Source organism: Bufo bufo, chromosome 3 (assembly GCF_905171765.1).
Source record: "Bufo bufo chromosome 3, aBufBuf1.1, whole genome shotgun sequence".
Classification (NCBI taxonomy): Eukaryota; Metazoa; Chordata; class Amphibia; order Anura; family Bufonidae; genus Bufo; species Bufo bufo.
The window spans coordinates 383025685-383042281 of NC_053391.1; the positions used below are offsets into that span (position 1 = coordinate 383025685).

Below are 16597 nucleotides of genomic sequence, written 5' to 3' on the forward strand. Positions count from 1 at the left end.
CATACTGTCATGCCTTCAGCAGTTGTTATTGTTAATTTATTCACAGTTAATATGCTTTATAATTCATAATTCCCTGTTCATTGTGTAACTGCACTATCTAGTGGCCATTTTATATACACTGCAGCTCTTCACACTAGAAGTTTGACCCACTTCAGCTTCCATTACTTGTAGCCTATAAACTCTAGTGACATCATCAGCCCTGCACATAGCAGTCATTCACAGCCACCATTACAGATGTATCCACACGGTCTGGTAGTGTCCTGATCCATCCTCTACATCTAAGCTTACAGTAGCACCGCCGGTATGTTTCACATGGTTTGCATCTGTATGCATATTGCATTATGTGTACTGTCTTATGTCAGACTACATTGGTAAGTGCATTATTTTTCTGTTTCTCAGTTTTACCATATACCTTGCAATAAAGACGAAGTTGGACATTACTCCATTGTCAATTCATTGCTGGGAAAGGTTTAGCTGTCTGTCAAGCTATGTACCTTCACACATAAGGAGGACAGAACACATACCGTTCCTGAGATATTCCCAAAAGATGCATTAGCCAATAGAAGCCTGCTCACATGACTCTTATCAGCCAATAGAAGCTTGCAGGCCCTTAGTCTCCACATACACAGTTTTAAACCAGGTTTCCATAACAAACAAGCCATTTTTCTTGACTGCTGTAGGTCACTTTAACTACTTCACATCCGGGCCATTTCCCCCTTTCCTGTCAGAGCCATTTTTTGCAAATCTGACATTTGTCAATTTATGTGGTAATAACTTTAAAATGCTTTTACTTATCCATGCCATTCTGAGATTGTTTTCTCGTCACATATTGTACTTCATGACAGTGGTAAAACTGAGTCCAAAAATTTCATTTTTATTCATAAAAAAATTCCAAATATATCAAAAATTTGGAAAAATTTCCAAATTTCAATTTCTCTACCTTTTATAATAGATAGTAATCTCCAAAAATAGCTATTACTTTACATTCCCCATATGTCTACTTCATGTTTGGATCATTTTGTGAATGTCATTTTATTTTTTGGGGACGTTAGAAGGCTTAGAAGTTTAGAAGCAAATCTTGAAATTTTTCAGAAAATGTCCAAAACCCACTTTTAAAGGATCAGTTCAGGTCTGAAGTCACTTTGTGAGGCTTACATAATAGAAACCCCCCACAAATAGATTTGACAAACATTTTTAACCCTTTAGGTGTTCTGGACTTTTTGTTGACACCATGTCCCATTTGAAGACCCCCTGATGCACCCCTAGAGTAGAAACTCCCAAAAAGTGACCCCATTTAAGAAACTACACCCCTCAAGGTATTCAAAACTGATTTTACAAACTTTGTTAACCCTTTAGGTGTTCCACAAGAATTAAAGGAAAAAGGGAGATGAAATTTCAGAATTTCACTTTTTGGGCAAATTTTCCATTTTAAGCCATTTTTCCAGTAACAAAGCAAGGGTTAACAGCCAAACAAAACTCAATATTTATTGCCCTGATTCTGTAGTTTACAGAAATACCCCATATGTGGTCGTAAACTGCTGTACGGGCACATGGCAGGGCACAGAAGGAAAGGAGCGCCATGTGGTTTTTGAAAGGCAGATTTTGCTGGACTTGTTTTTTGACACCATGTCACATTTGAAGATCCCCTGATGCACCCCTAGAATAGAAACTCCAAAAAAGTGACCCCATTTTGGAAACTACGGGATAAGGTGGCAGTTTTGTTGGTACTATTTTAGGGTACATAGGGCGTCTTTAATATTGATTGTACCCTGGGCAAGAATTTACCTGGGCCCCCTGGATCCCGCCTTCCCACACCCTAGCAGGCAATCACACCCTCCACCACAACACACATACAACCTCATCAATACAATGTACAGGAATGTGCAGTGTGTGAGTATATCATTGCCAACCCACTGCTTTCCCCTTAGGGAAGCATTGGCAGGCTATTGCGCATGCGTGGCTTCATAGAGATGCTTTGAAGCAATGCATTTCTATGAGGAGTGTTTAGCGTGAATGCCAGTGTTGCAAATTGTGCAACACTGGACTAGGAAGCACCTCTAGTGGCCACTAGAGGTGTTCCTTGGCAGTAATGTAAATAATGCCTTTTTTTCTGAAAAGGCAGGGTTTACATTAAAAAGCTTGCAGAGACATGCTATAGACACCAGAACTACTACGTTTAGCTGTTGTGGTTCTGGTGACTATAGTGTCCCTTAATATAGAGAAGAAAAAAGAATCAGCACAAAAGTATCAAATAATATGGCCGTATCATTATTCTAAAAATTAAAAAAGCACAACTTCTGACACAAATATACAGTATTTTTTTTTTACAATGTGCAGATAATACTGTGCTACTAACCCCTCCATCCACTCCTCCACCCACCATCTCCAACCACCCAGCACCCTTACTCACATAATACAAGTAATATATATAATATAGCTTACAGTGACTTACTGTACATACTTACAGTTCTGAAGACACCAGTAGGCTCCGGATGAGTGCTCTGGGCAGCTGGGTTCAGGGCTGGAAGTGGGCACCGCTCTGCAGTTCAGGAAGGAGACCGGGGCTCGGGTCACCCTAGCGTTGCAGTGCCTCTGTGCAGTGTCAGACTGGGGTACTTAGGGCCCACCAGTGTAACTGATTCTTGGGGCCCACCTTAGGGCTCCTGAACACTAACTTATTTTTTTCCCCACGTGTCTGTACAGTTCAATTCACTTCAATGGGGCTGAAAAAAATAAAAAAAAAATAAAGACTCAGTGTGCATTCTGTGTCTGTAGGTCTTTTCCATCACATTATACACAGCACATATTCGTGATTATTATCACCGTGTAATCCAGCAGTGGTGTCCGTGCTTGCATACTATAGGTAAAGGTGTTGGCCTATGAGTACTTCCAGATTTCCCTATAGTGTGTAAGCATGGCCACCGCTGATGGATTACATGATGGTAATAACCACGGATACGTGCTGTGTATAATGTGATGGAAAGGAGGCAATATGGAGTATCACAATACATTAGTAAGTGCCTTTTATTAACTGCATGATAAATGCTATTTACTGAAGTGAGACAAACCATTTAACCCATTTAAAGAGGACCTTTTATGGGTCCAGACATTATAAAATAAGTGGCACGTTAGGTAGGGCATCAAACAGGGATCTAATAGAGCTTACTATTATTCCTGGGCGCGGCTCCGTTCACCGGCTGTGCCCCTGTTTAATTATCGCACCTGGTATGCAAATTACTAGCATCGGAACAAGGAGCAGATGCCAGGGTTTCTCAATTTGCGTCTCCTTCTCCCTGGCTGTAGCGATGTCCAATCACAGCCAGGGAAAAAATACCTTCAGAAACATTACATCATATGTGACCGATATCAGCCGCTCCTCTTATAACGCTCCAGTACTGATATAACTTCCAGAGACATTACATCCTATGTGACCAATATCTGATGCTCCTCTTATAATGCTCCAGCACTGATATAAACTCCAGAGGGCAGGGGGTGATGTCAGAAAGTGAGATGGTTGGTGGGCAGGGATCTGTGATGGGGCAAGGACACAGGGGAACACTAGAGTTGCAGGGGCTCTGTAAGGTCAGGGGGGCACAGAATTGGACTTGAACACAGGTGATAGGCAGCACCTTCAGGACTGACCGCCCCCTATAGTAACTTACCCCCCTGCTGCTGTATGTAAGAAGGAAGCAGGGGCCAGTGAGGGGACTTCATACTTGAACTTCCAGCACCACAGTACCACACATGAGGCGCACTAACGTTACCTGAGGTGAAGCCTTAGAGTCTCTGCAGGCCAGCTCTGGTCTTTTCCTGCAGCCACTGAAGGTCTGGGAGGAGTCCCCGCCCCCTCCTCACACAGACTATCACACTGCAGAGAGGAGGGGGAGCTGCCTTCTCTTGGGGTCAGTAAACTTTAATATAGTAACATAGTACATAAGGCCGAAAAAAGACATTTGTCCATCCAGTTCGGCCTGTCATCCTACAAGTTGATCCAGAGGAAGGCAAAAAATACCCTGTGAGGTAGAAGCCAATTTTCCTCACTTTAGGGGAATAAAAAATTCCTTCCCGACTCCAATCAGGCAATCAGAATAACTCCCTGGATCAACGACCCCTCTCTAGTAGCTATAGCCTGTAATATTATTATGCTCCAGAAATACATCCAGGCCCCTCTTGAATTCCTTTATTGTACTCACCATCACCACCTCCTCAGGCAGAGAGTTCCATAGTCTCACTGCTCTTACCTTAAAGAATCCTCTTCTATGTTTGTGTACAAGCCTTCTTTCCTCCGGACGCAGAGGATGTCCCCTCGTCACAGTCACAGTCCTGGGGATAAATAGATGATGGGATAGATCTCTGTACTGACCCCTGATATATTTATACATAGTAATTAGATCTCCCCTCAGTCGTCTTTTTTCTAAAGTGAATAACCCTAATTTTGATAATCTTTCCGGGTACTGTAGTTGCCCCATTCCAGTTATTACTTTAGTTGCCCTCCTCTGGACCCTCTCCATCTCTGCTATGTCTGCCTTGTTCACTGGAGCCCAGGACTGTACACAGTACTCCATGTGTGGTCTGACTAATGTGTAGTAGGAATATGTTCTCATCACGGGCATCTATGCCCCTTTTGATGCAACCCATTATCTTATTAGCCTTGGCAGCAGCTGCCTGACACTGTTTTTTGCAGCTTAGTTTGCTGTTTATTAAAATTCCTAGATTCTTTTCCATGTCAGTGTTACCGAGTGTTTTAGCATTTAGTATGTACGGGTGACTTGCATTATTCCTTCCCATGTGCATAACTTTACATTTGTCAGTGTTAAACCTCCTCTGCCACTTATCTGCCCAAGCCTGCAATCTATCCATATGGGCTGCCCGATGGGGGCAGCTGTGAGTGGCCGCTATTTTGCCTCTTTAAAGCAGCCAGCAGGGTCCCTGACAGCACTCAGTTACTGCCCTGATGGTGACCCTGCAGCGCTGCTGACATCCACTTGATGATAATGTGGACCTGTCTGCACTGACTACACAGACATCGCGAGCCACCTGCCCCCCTCACTTTCTCATTATTATGGTGACATTGGTTGGTGAGACTAGCGCAGCAGTGCCGGAAGCTTGTGATGTCAGTGTCACATAAGCAAGAAGTCCTTCACTATGCGAGCCATGCCTCTCTGCTCGCATAGTGAAGGATAGGGTTAGGATCGGGACAGGGAGCTGCCTTGGGCCCCCCAGGAGCAACTGGGCCCAGGGCAGCTGCCCCTTTTGCCCCGCGTTAAAGACGGCCCTGGGTACATATGATTTTTGGTTGCTCTATATTACACTTTTTGTGAGGCAAGGTAACAAAAAATAGCTGTTTTGGCACAGTTTTTATTTTTTGTTTTATTACAGTGTTCATTTGACAGGTTAGATTATGTGCTATTTCTATACAGCAGGTTGTTACGGACGCGACAATACCAAATATGACAACTTTTTTGGTTGTTTGTTTCAGTTTTACATAATAAAGCATTTTTTTTTTTTTTTTTTTTTTTGTGTTTCCCCATTCTGAAAAACATTTATTTTTTTGTTTTTTGGGCGACTGGATAATTTTTTTCTGTATGAGATGATGGTTTGATTGGTACTATTTTAAGGTGCATATGACGCTTGGTATTACACTTTTTGTGATGTAAGGTGACAAAAAATGGCTTTTTTGACACACTTTTTTTTTCAATGGTCACCTGAGGGGTTAGGTAATGTGATATTTTTATACAGCAGGTTCTTACGGACGCGGCGATAACTAATATCTATACTTTTTTGTTATTTATTTAAGTTTAACACAATAATATCATTTTTGAAAAAAAATAAACATTTCAGTGTCTCCATAGTCTGAGAGCCATAGTTTTTTTTTTTTTTTCTGGGCGATTGTCTTAGGTACAGTATCATTTTTGCTGGATGAGATGACAGTTTGATTGGTACTATTTATTATTACACTTTTTGTGATGTAAGGTGACAAAAAACAGCTTTTTTGACAGCTTTTTTATTTTTATTTTTTTACAGTGTTCACCTGAGAAGTTAGGTCATGTGATATTTTTATAGAGAAGGTTCTTATCGACGCGGAGATACCTAATATGTATACTTTTTTATTTACTTAAGTTTTAAACAACAACAGCATTTTTGAAACAACAAAAATTATATTTTAGTGTCTCCATATTCTGAGAGCCAGTTTTTTTTTATTTTTTGGGTGATTGTCTTGGGTAGGGGCTTATTTTTTACAGGATGAGGTGACTGTTAGATTAGTACTATTTTGGGGGGGCATACGCCTTTTTGATCGCTTGGTGTTGCACTTTTAGTGATGTAAAGTGACAAAAAAAGTGGGGTTTCTTTAGCACAGTTTTATTTTTTTGACGGTGTTCATCTGAAGGGTTGGGTCATGTGATATTTTTTTAGAGCCGGTCGTTATGGACGTGGCAATACGTATACTTTCTTTTATTTATTTAAGTTTTACATAATAATAACATTTTTGAAACAAAAAAAAATCATGTTTTAGTGTCTCCATAGTCTGAAAGTCATATTTTTTTTTATTTTTTTGGGTGATTGTCTTAGGTAGGATATCATTTTTATGCGGGATGAGATGAAGGTTTGATTGGCACTATTTTGGGGTGTATATAACTTTTTGATTGCTTGCTATTACACTTTTTGTGATGTAAGGTGACAAAACATTGCTTTTTTGTGGCACTGTTTCTATTTTTTTTTTTACGGCGTTCACCTGAGGGTTTGGGTCATGTGATATTTTTATACAGCTGGTTGTTACGGACACGGCGATACCTAATATGTCTACTTTTTTATTTATTTCACTTTAACACAATAATAGCATTTTTGAAACAAAAAATAATGTTTTAATATCTCCATGTTCTGAGAGCTATAGTTTTTTTTATTTTTTTATTGATTTTCTTATGTAGGGGATAATTTTTTGCGGAATGAGGTGAATGGTGTTTTTTTGGTACCATTTTGTGGGACATACGCCTTTTTGATCACTTGGTGTTGCACTATTTGTGATGTAAGGTGATAAAAATGGCTTTTTTTGACACAGTTTTTATTTTTTATGGTGTATATCACACAGGGTGGATCACGTGATATATTTATAGAGCCGGCCGTCACGGACGAGGCAATACCAAATATGTCTATTTTATTTATTTTTTCCAATTTTTTTATTTTTTACACTTTGTGTTCCCCGTAAGGTCATACAAGACCTCTGGGGGACATTTGACTTCATTTATTTTTTCCAACTATTGATTTCTCCTGTAACTGGGGCTGACATAGTAGCCCCAGTTACAGGGGAAATACACCCCCCAGAGAGCAGAATACAGTGCTGTACAGCCTCAGTGCCGGGCTGATTGAGGTCTGTGAAAGACCAGACAGCTCCTGCATTCTCCCGGCAGGGACAGGAAGCGCATAGCTCAGTGAGCGATGTGTATGCAGCGATCTAGAAGGTAGGGACACCTGGGAACTTTCCCTGCCTTCTCTCTGGGTTGCTCTGCTGTCACTGACAGGGAGCAACCCGCTCTGCAGCTGTACGATTAGCGTGCAGCTGCGATCTCTGAATGGATGTTCCAGAATGTTGATTCAGAGTCAAACATCCTCCACCCATAGGACGTTTATATCCTATAGGTGGATGTGAAGTGGTTAAAGGTGCAGGGCGCTGTGGATGACACTGTTGAGGGAGAAGAGTGCTGTGGAGGTCACAATTCAGGGGCAGTTAGGGTGGACATTCAGGCCACCCTCAAAAGACGGACTTAAAAACCCTACCCCCACTAATCCACGTCCCTGACAGTTAAACCACGCCCCTCCCACTCCGCAGCTGACGGGGAATGAAAGAATGAAGGTAAAAATCAACTTCTGTCAGCTGTATGGGTGGGAGGGCTGCTGTCTGAGAGTGAGCTGTTCAAAAGGACATCCCTGTGTCCGTCCAGGCCCTGCTCCGGAAAGAGGACAGAGTCTGAAAGTCGGACTGTCCGCCCTAAAACCGGACCTCTAGCCACCATAGGGGCAGGCTGCTGTGGAGGTCACAGTTAAGGGGACGGTCCATTATGGAGGTCAGTGTTAAGGGGCAGATTGCTGTAGAGGCCACTGTTAATGGGACGAGGTGTTGTGGAAATCACCATTAAAGAGCCTGTGGAGGTCACTAATAAAGGGGTGGCTGCTGTGGAGATCATTGTTAAAGGGGCGGGCCGCTGTGGAGGTCACTGTTAAGGGGGCAGGATGCTGTGGAGGTCACTGTTAAAGGGGCGGGCGCTGTGGGGGTCTCTGTTAAGGGGGCAGGGAATGGTGAAGGTCAAAGTTAAGGGGATGGTGCGCTATGGCGGTCAGTGTTAAGGGGAAGGGTTCTGTAGAGGTCAATGTTAAGGGGGTGGGGTGTTGTGGAGGTCACATTTTAAGGGAACGGAGCTATGTGGAGGTCACTGTTAAGGGGGCGGGATATTGTGGAAATCACTGTTAAGGATACAGGGTACTGTGGAGGTCACTAATAAAGGGGCGGCCGCTGTGGAGGTCACTGTTGAAGGGGAGGGTGCTGTGGATGTTACTGTTGAGGGGGCATGCCGCTGTGGAGGTCACTGTTAAAGGGGCAGGCACTGTGGAGGTCACTGTTAAGGGAGGAGGGGACTGTGGAGGCCACTTTTAAAGTGGCAGCAGGATACTGTGAGGGCACTGTTAAGGCAGTCGGGTACTATGAGGTCACTGTCAAGGGAGCGGGGTACAGTGGAGATCACTGTTTAGGGAGCGGGGTACTGTGGCAGTCACTGTTAAAGGGGCTGTCGAGGTCTCTGTTAAAGGGGCCGGGAATGGTGGAGGTCACAGTTAAGGGGACTATAACCTATGGTCAGTGTTAAGGGTTGGGTGCTGTAGAGGTCACTGTTAAGGGGGCAGGCCCCTGTGGAGGTCACTGTCAAGGGAGTGGGGTGCTGTGGAACTCACTGTTAGAGGCTTAGGCTGCTGTGAAGGTCAAAGTTAGGGGGAGGGGGGCTGCTGTGGAGGTCCTATTTTAAGGATATGTGGCACAGTGGGGGGGCCAGTGTTAAGGGTGGGGGGCTGTGGAAGTCACTGTTAAGGGGGTGGGGTACTGTAGATGTCACTGTTATTGTGCATACTGTCGATATCTTTTAATAACCCACACAAACATTAAATGAAATAGATGTAATATACCCGTGCAAAGCTGGTTCCTTTAGCTAGTATTTTCAATAAAGGCCAATTGAAAAAAAGATTTTTAGCAAAAAATTAGTAAAATGTAAGAACCACAGTAAGGGTACTTTCACACTTGCGGCAGAGTGATCTGGCAAGCAGTTCCGTCGCTGGCGATCTGCATGCAAACAGACAGAATTTGTAGATGGATACGGATGCAGCTCCGTCTCACAAATGCATTGAAAGAACGGATCCGTCTGTCCGTTTGTCATACGGACAAACGGATCAGTTTCTATTTTTCTTTTTACATTTCTAAAGGTCTGCGCATGCGCAGACCGGAATGCCGGATCCGGCATTGCAGTATTTTGAATGCCGGATCCGGCCCTAAGACATTCCTATGGAAAAAAATGCCAGATCCGGCATTCAGGCAAGTGTTTTCTCCGTCCTAAAATGTCAAAAAGACTGAACTGAAGACATCCTGATACATCCTGAACGGATTACTCTCCATTCAGAATGCACGGGGATAAAACTGATCAGTTCTTTTCCGGTATAGAGCCCCTAGGACGGAACTCTATGCCGGAAAAGAAAAACGCTAGTGTGAAAGTACCCTTAGTGTGAACTGAGTCCAATAGCAGACACGGTGGTGAGAAGTGGGCAGAAGCTGAAGCGTGGTCAGAGACAAGCCAGAGGTCAGAAGCTGGTATCAGATAGTAGAGCAGTACAGAGGATCAGACCGGCTTAGGGTCAGACAGGTCCAGTAGACAATTCGGGCGGCAGGAAAACAGAATGGTCAAACAGGCTACTGTAGGTCAAACACAGAAGATCAGAACAAAACACCTTTGCTATTACTGATAGTAACTCAATGTTCAGGAAACTTCTAGGAGAGGGAGCTACTATTTAAACCCCATCCATGGGCCTTGCTGGGATGCAGGAAGCACGCACCTCTGGAAGCATAAATGACAAAATGCGGCGGGCGTGGGTCCCTATCGGATGCCAGCATGGGATAGAGCACAGAGGCAGCATGGCCGGAGGATGCATATTGAAGGCGCACGCCTGCCTCATCTGGCAGAGACAGCAGCATGCAGAAGGGCAGGAAATGCTGAGGGTATGACAGGTGAGACAGCGGGAGATATGACAGAAGGCCTAGGCCTAACAAGGGGGATGGAATCTCCCTACCGTACCGGAGCTGCTCCTTGCTGCTCTGAAGTGGTCTCTCCTTGGCAGTCAGCCATTAACTCCAGAAATTTCCTCCTAGAGAGGAAGGGTGGAGCGAGTCCTGTCTTGCCTCATGGGACATCCCACTCCCTATACAACCTTATGGGATTTGTGGTACATACACATTATATATGCAATGCAGTGATATTAACACTTTCAGTGCTTTGCAGTGTATTTAAGAACACTGCACAAGATGACGTGGAGGTGACTTTTGAAACTGACACCATGCCGTGGAGCCAGGGGTCACAGCATTCCTCCTGCTCCTTTAATTGCAGCCCCAGAGAAGCTTTTCACTCTCTACTGCTCTGTTTTCACTGCCCCTTCCTAGTGGAGTGCCTTCCTTTTTTAAAAGAAGTGGCAAGAAAACCCCACCATGCCCTACGGCATATAGTCAAGAAAGTCTCTGTGTTGACAACTTGTGTTATAGCAGTCAGCATTTCTACTGCCCTGAACAGAAGGTTCAGGAGGAGACTGGAGACCCCATGCATAGCTGTGTTGATGATGGTAATAGTAGCACATGTAGTTATGGTATTGGTGGTGGGGGCAGAGACAGTAGCAGTCTTCCTTGCGGCAGTACGGTGTCTTTCACATTGTTGTTCTCGCTTTTTTCCTCTCCCACTCAGACGCCTCCTTCTCTGCTCAATCAACAGCCATCGATAACAGAATGCATGACCAGAAAACAACTCTACATGCCCGATACGGAAGGTTAATTCCCAACTGACCAAGTTGCTGGCGGTGCAGTCGTTGCCATACCAGTTAAAAGAGTCTGCTGCCTTTAGGGAGTGGATGGTGTGGCAGGCGCAGCACTATGAAGTGCCTTTTGCGCTGTGGCATTAGAAGAATTTTGATATCTCTGACTTTTAGTCTAACCAGACTATCTATTAATCTGTAATTCCCCTAGCGCCGTTCCATGGAAACAGTAGGTTTAAAGAGCACACCAAATGCTTGAAATAACTTATTTATTAACTTCAACTTCTCTTCATATAACACTGCCGCCTCCACAGCAGATAGTCCATGTACAAAACACGTGTTGAATAAAGTATCACAAAATGGTGGTATGCATAAGATAGTGGTTCAACTGTTCAATCATGTCATTCAACATAAAATGGTGGATATACAGTATTTCTCTCTTCAGTATCTGTACTCTCACTTTAAGTTATTTAAGCACTTTATGATCTCTCTGAGAGGTATATCTGAGGTCTAACTAATAGTTCACTTGCTGAATTTGGTCGCAATTTGCAGTATGCAGTTAGCAGTAACTATTTGCAGATTGGTTGAGTATGATCTGGTATGGTTGTATGCAATTTGGATTGCAATATGGAATTTGAATGGTTGCAATTGTTTGTATGGTATTTATAGTTTGCAATTGGTGGAACTGTAAGTAAACACACATATAACTGGTTCAGTATACAGTTCTAATCACTATATTAACACTAGGAACATTATATAACTGTTTTAAATACCTATTTTGGCCTCTCTGCTTCCATAAAACACAGCTCTTAGTGGAGTGAATGTCTGTTCAGCTTCTCTCCTCTGGTGTAATGATTATAGCAGCTCCTGCTAGGGAATTTTCCACACAGGCTGTGTGTGAGGTTGGCTGTGATTAGTCAAGACTCCTGCCCAGCAACAACAGTTTAACTCTATGCTTTCTGTTGTTTATGCTGTGTCATTGAGCTTACCTCACATCCATATAATGAATCTTAAAGGCATATTATCTTTTCTGCTTCTGTGAACACAATATATAACAGTTATATGACATCCAAACATGAAGTCACCGTAAATAACTCTGCCCTTGTCTTTAACACACAAAAATAGGAACTGTATTAAGATTATTGGCAGGTTTAGCTGTATAAACATATAAGCTATATTAGCAACCTAGGACAGGTCTTAGCTGGCCAGGTACAGATGGCATGCGCTCAGCGTAGAAAGATTCCTAGTCAGTATTATTTCTCCCAAAAAGCCATCCCTGCACTCTACTCTCACATGGTGGAGAATGTGGGCCGCTCTCTGCGATTATCACTGTGCTGCAAGGTTCATGCCACAGTGGACACCTGGAGCAGCTGTTACGGGGAGGGAAAGTTCATATCTTTCATGGTCCATTGGGTCAATCTTTTTTTGCAGCAGCATCAAGGCAGCACCCTGGCAATAAGGCCAGGTCCTTTTGACCCCCCCCCCCCATGATTGTATCAGCCTGGTTCCCACACCAGGCACTCATCCGCCTTCTCCACCTCCTTCTCCATGGACACGCTCCCATCCCCAACAGCAGCTGGGTATATTGTTGCACGCAGTTGCTAAAGTACATCAAGCAGCAAACATTCCGCTTGGTGTCACCCTGCTAGCTCCAACTGAGCAAGGTGGTTAGCGACAATAGCGGCAACATTATGGTCACCCTGAACCTGTAGGAAAGAACACATTGCTTCCTGCATGGCGCACATCATTAACCTAGTCACTTTTTCAAAAAGTACACTGGCTTGTGCTGGCAATGTATAGGAGACTGTCTTCGCATTTCAGCCATTGTTATTTGGTGAGGAACGCTCTTCTGGACCTACAGCAGCAAAACAGCCTGTGGAGTGCTAAAGCCCTTTGAATAGACCACAAAGTTTATCAGGGACAACTGTAGCATGTCCAATCTCATTCCCCTCATATTTTATGAAGCTTTTGTTTACATAGAAGGCTACGACAGTGGAAGAAGAACAGCTAAAGCATCTTGCTGCTTGCTCTGTAGCTGTTGGGGACCCACTAAGAGAAACTGCCATGGAGGAGAAGGAGAATGAGGGCCTCCTACTGGAAGAGGTAGAGGAGAAGGTGCAGGAGCAAGAGGATGATGACAAGGTCACCAGGCAGGACACTTAATTGTCTCAGTGTGGGAGTTGTGGCAGAGCCAGAAAGAACTCCTTGGGCACTCTGGCCAGAATAGCGAGCTGTATGCTCAATTGCTTATGTGGTGACAGGTGTATCATTGACATCAAACAGTCTGATGATTTCCGGATAGCCATGCTTTTAGACCCTTGCTATCAAACTAAAATGGTGGAATATTTTTCTTCATCCGAAAGAGAGGGCAAATGATGTTATTACCAGGAAACACTATGTACGTAACCTGCGTGTCTGAAAGGGGGAACCTCTCCATTCCCCGCATACACCCACCTTCTGTCGCCACAAGCAGCAGCAGCAGCAGCAACCAGTTCAGTCTCCTCAACATGATGAAGCAGTTTTTCCCTCTTTCTTACCCAGCCTCCAGTGTCATCTCTGAGAGGGTTTTCAGTGCTATAGGGGGTAGGGTGTCACCCAAACAGACCAAGTTGTCCTCCGCCAGTGTCCAACTCATCACTCCAAGCCTGGATTCAAGAGGATTTTCACACTCCTCCAGCTGAGGCTGATGAATAGATCGGCCTTGCTAACGGTGCCCCATCTTGACACTGTTGCTGTCTGCCTGCCGTCCTGCCTACAATCATATTGCCTTCCTGCAAACATGTACCATATGGCTGCTGCTGCCGCGACCGCCCTCAGCTGCCACTCCACATTACTAATCCCCTACTGCCACCATTATTAACATTATGCATCTGCCACTACTACCACTACCATTACTATTATTACTACCTAAAGACAGCCGATCTACTGTCTTGAATGTTCCATATTATGGTGCTTCTGCTGCCTCTACTATTGCAGCCACATGTGTCTAATACCCTACCCTTTCCACATGCACACTGCAGTGCTGCTGTTCACAATTAAAAGGGAGATGTATGTATGTCAGTGTCAATCAGACATGATATATGTGAAATACAAATAGGAAGAAAAGGGCGCCGCATGTGCGGTATCAGTTATTAGACAGTAGTTAGAAAAGCAAATGATTCTTACCGAATAATGTTGTGAGAAGCCACAACAACTGTAGAACGCCTGGCTGGTTATTTAAAATCCCGACCAGTATGTGGTTGTCCTAGACTGCAGCCATGGTCCTCTATAGTGCTCAGGAGCATACGACAGGTATGGCAAATAATTGGAAAAATAATTCAGGATCGCAGGAGGCGCTGCCAGGACTGAGATCAATGGCACATCAGGGACGATGTGGATGATGAAAGATAATCTTTATTAATAGGCAGTCTTCATGTTTCAAGGGCTGAATCGCCCTCTTCGTCAAGATTATATACACCCAATACAATTTTATACCTATGTTCCATCTATGCTGATTCTTGGGAAGGCCACAAAAAGCCTACAACAACTGCGAATCCCAGCAACAGTGTACCCAACATTCACTCACAGGCGCTGTTGCAGTGGATACAATACCCCATAATAGGCTGAACAAAGATGACGGCGCTCCTGGTACCATCAAGGAGGAAACATTCCCGCAAGCACTCTCTCTACCACAGAAAAGGCATAGAGCGACATCTCCCCCACTAAATATTATTCACTCTCCCTAATGAAACCAATAATTTATTTTTGGGGCATGCATTTCACTATTAATATACAAAAGACAGTTTGTCATCTCCAGAATAAAAAGGGGGGGGGGACCCAGATAGAAAGATATTTGAGAATAAAACTTTATTGCAGAATTAGGCTGTCACTGACTTTCCCTGCGACAGGTGGCAGGAGATCGGTGAGACTGGCAACACGTGGTTTGATCTGACATGTTTTCCGTTTGGATCACATGAGGTCTGTGTTTCTGGTGCTTGCCACACCTTCTTTCCCCAGGTGTGGCTATTATGATCATTTAACCTTCTCTATTTATTGTTATTCCTCCCACTATGCTATCTGGTTTATAGCTTCAGTTTGAGTTGTGGATAGCTGGTGTGTGGATCTCGGCTGAGTTCCTGGTGCTGCCATAGCCACTTGAAGTTAATAGTTTTTTTCCCTTTTGTATTTTGTTTGGGTTGTTTTGTGTGTTGCATTTCCCTGTGATTTGTATTAAGGCCTGAAGGAGGCTCCTGTTCCTCCTCCTCCTTTTTGGAGGAACAGGTTGTCTCAGTCCTGACATTAGTACCAGGGTCCTATAGGGTGAGTTAGGACATTAGTTATTCCTGTGTATGAACTCACCTACCTCTGAGGTCTGTTCATACTGGTAGTTAGTCAGGACTTTGATTAGGGTTTTACTAGGAGGTGTTCGTCTCCTTTTCCTAGTTTCCAGGCCTTATTCCCTCACCCCTTTCCCTCCTATGTTCGGTGTGGTGTTTCCCTCCCACACCAGAATGAGACATAGGCATATGATAGCGACATACAAACCCTCGGGAGGGAAATGTCAATGAAACCCCCAAGCAACGCCTGCGATCCTCCCTCTGGGATGCGCGCCAAAAAATCTCTGCTTTAAATGTGTTGTGATTTTTTTAAATGTATATAGTCCTGACGAAGAGGGTGATTCAGCCCTTGAAATGCGTAGACTGACGTAGATTATCTTTCATCATCCACATCGTCCCTGATGTGCCATTGATCTCAGTCCTGGCAGCGCCTCCTGCGATCCTGAATTATTTTTCCAATTATCAGACATGATTTACTGTATTGCGTTCAAGATGGAGGGGAGAGAGAGAGAAAAAGCAAAAATATATAAAAAAAATTAACGAAAAGAGATAACATGTTTTCCTAAAAAAAAATCTGAGTTCTAGGAGACTAGAGGGTCGGCCCACTCCGAATCGGGTCCAAAAAGAACTTTGGCGCACCTGAACAGAATCGCAAGAGGTTCACTCATCTCTAAATCAGATCTTTCCTTTACTTCCCATAATAAATTACTGGCACACTCTTGTCATCTGCACCTCAAGAACATTTCCAGGATCTGCCCTTTTTTCACAGTGGAAACGGCTACAACTGGTGTTCTTGCTTTCATCCATTCTTGTCTTGATTACTGTAACTCAGGAATTTATTTTCCGTCCTGCATAATGGAAACCAGACAGATCCGTTATGCTTGCCCATAGACATCTATTATGACGGATCAAAGCGGAATGCCTCTAAACGTTTACGTTTTGAATTCCATTTTACAAATTCGGTAATTTCCATTATTACCATGTTATAATAGAAAGCAATAACGGAATTCATAATAGTGATGTGAACTCACCCTAACTCCCATCTACAAGACTGTTTCTTGAGCTCCAGCTCTCTGGAATGCACTGCCCAAGACAATCAAGTTAATTCCCAACTTAAAAGCAGTTTTTTTTATGCAGGCTTATCATGTTCACTAAATTTACTTTTCCCCCTTGACCCTCATACTTCAGAACCAAACTCTCTGATCCTACAGTAATTCCCACACTCATTGCAT

General features: G+C 43.7%; 1 protein-coding gene across 1 annotated transcript in view; it reads left to right on the forward strand.

Annotated features, from left to right (window-relative positions):
• Nucleotides 1–13212, forward strand: part of UPK3B (uroplakin 3B) — a 47079-nt gene extending 33867 nt beyond the window's left edge. The window contains exon 7 of the mRNA XM_040422280.1: nucleotides 13030–13212. Coding sequence (XP_040278214.1) covers nucleotides 13030–13212 — 183 coding nt within the window. The remainder of the gene's footprint in view (nucleotides 1–13029) is intronic.
• The last annotated feature ends 3385 nt before the right edge of the window (nucleotides 13213–16597 follow it).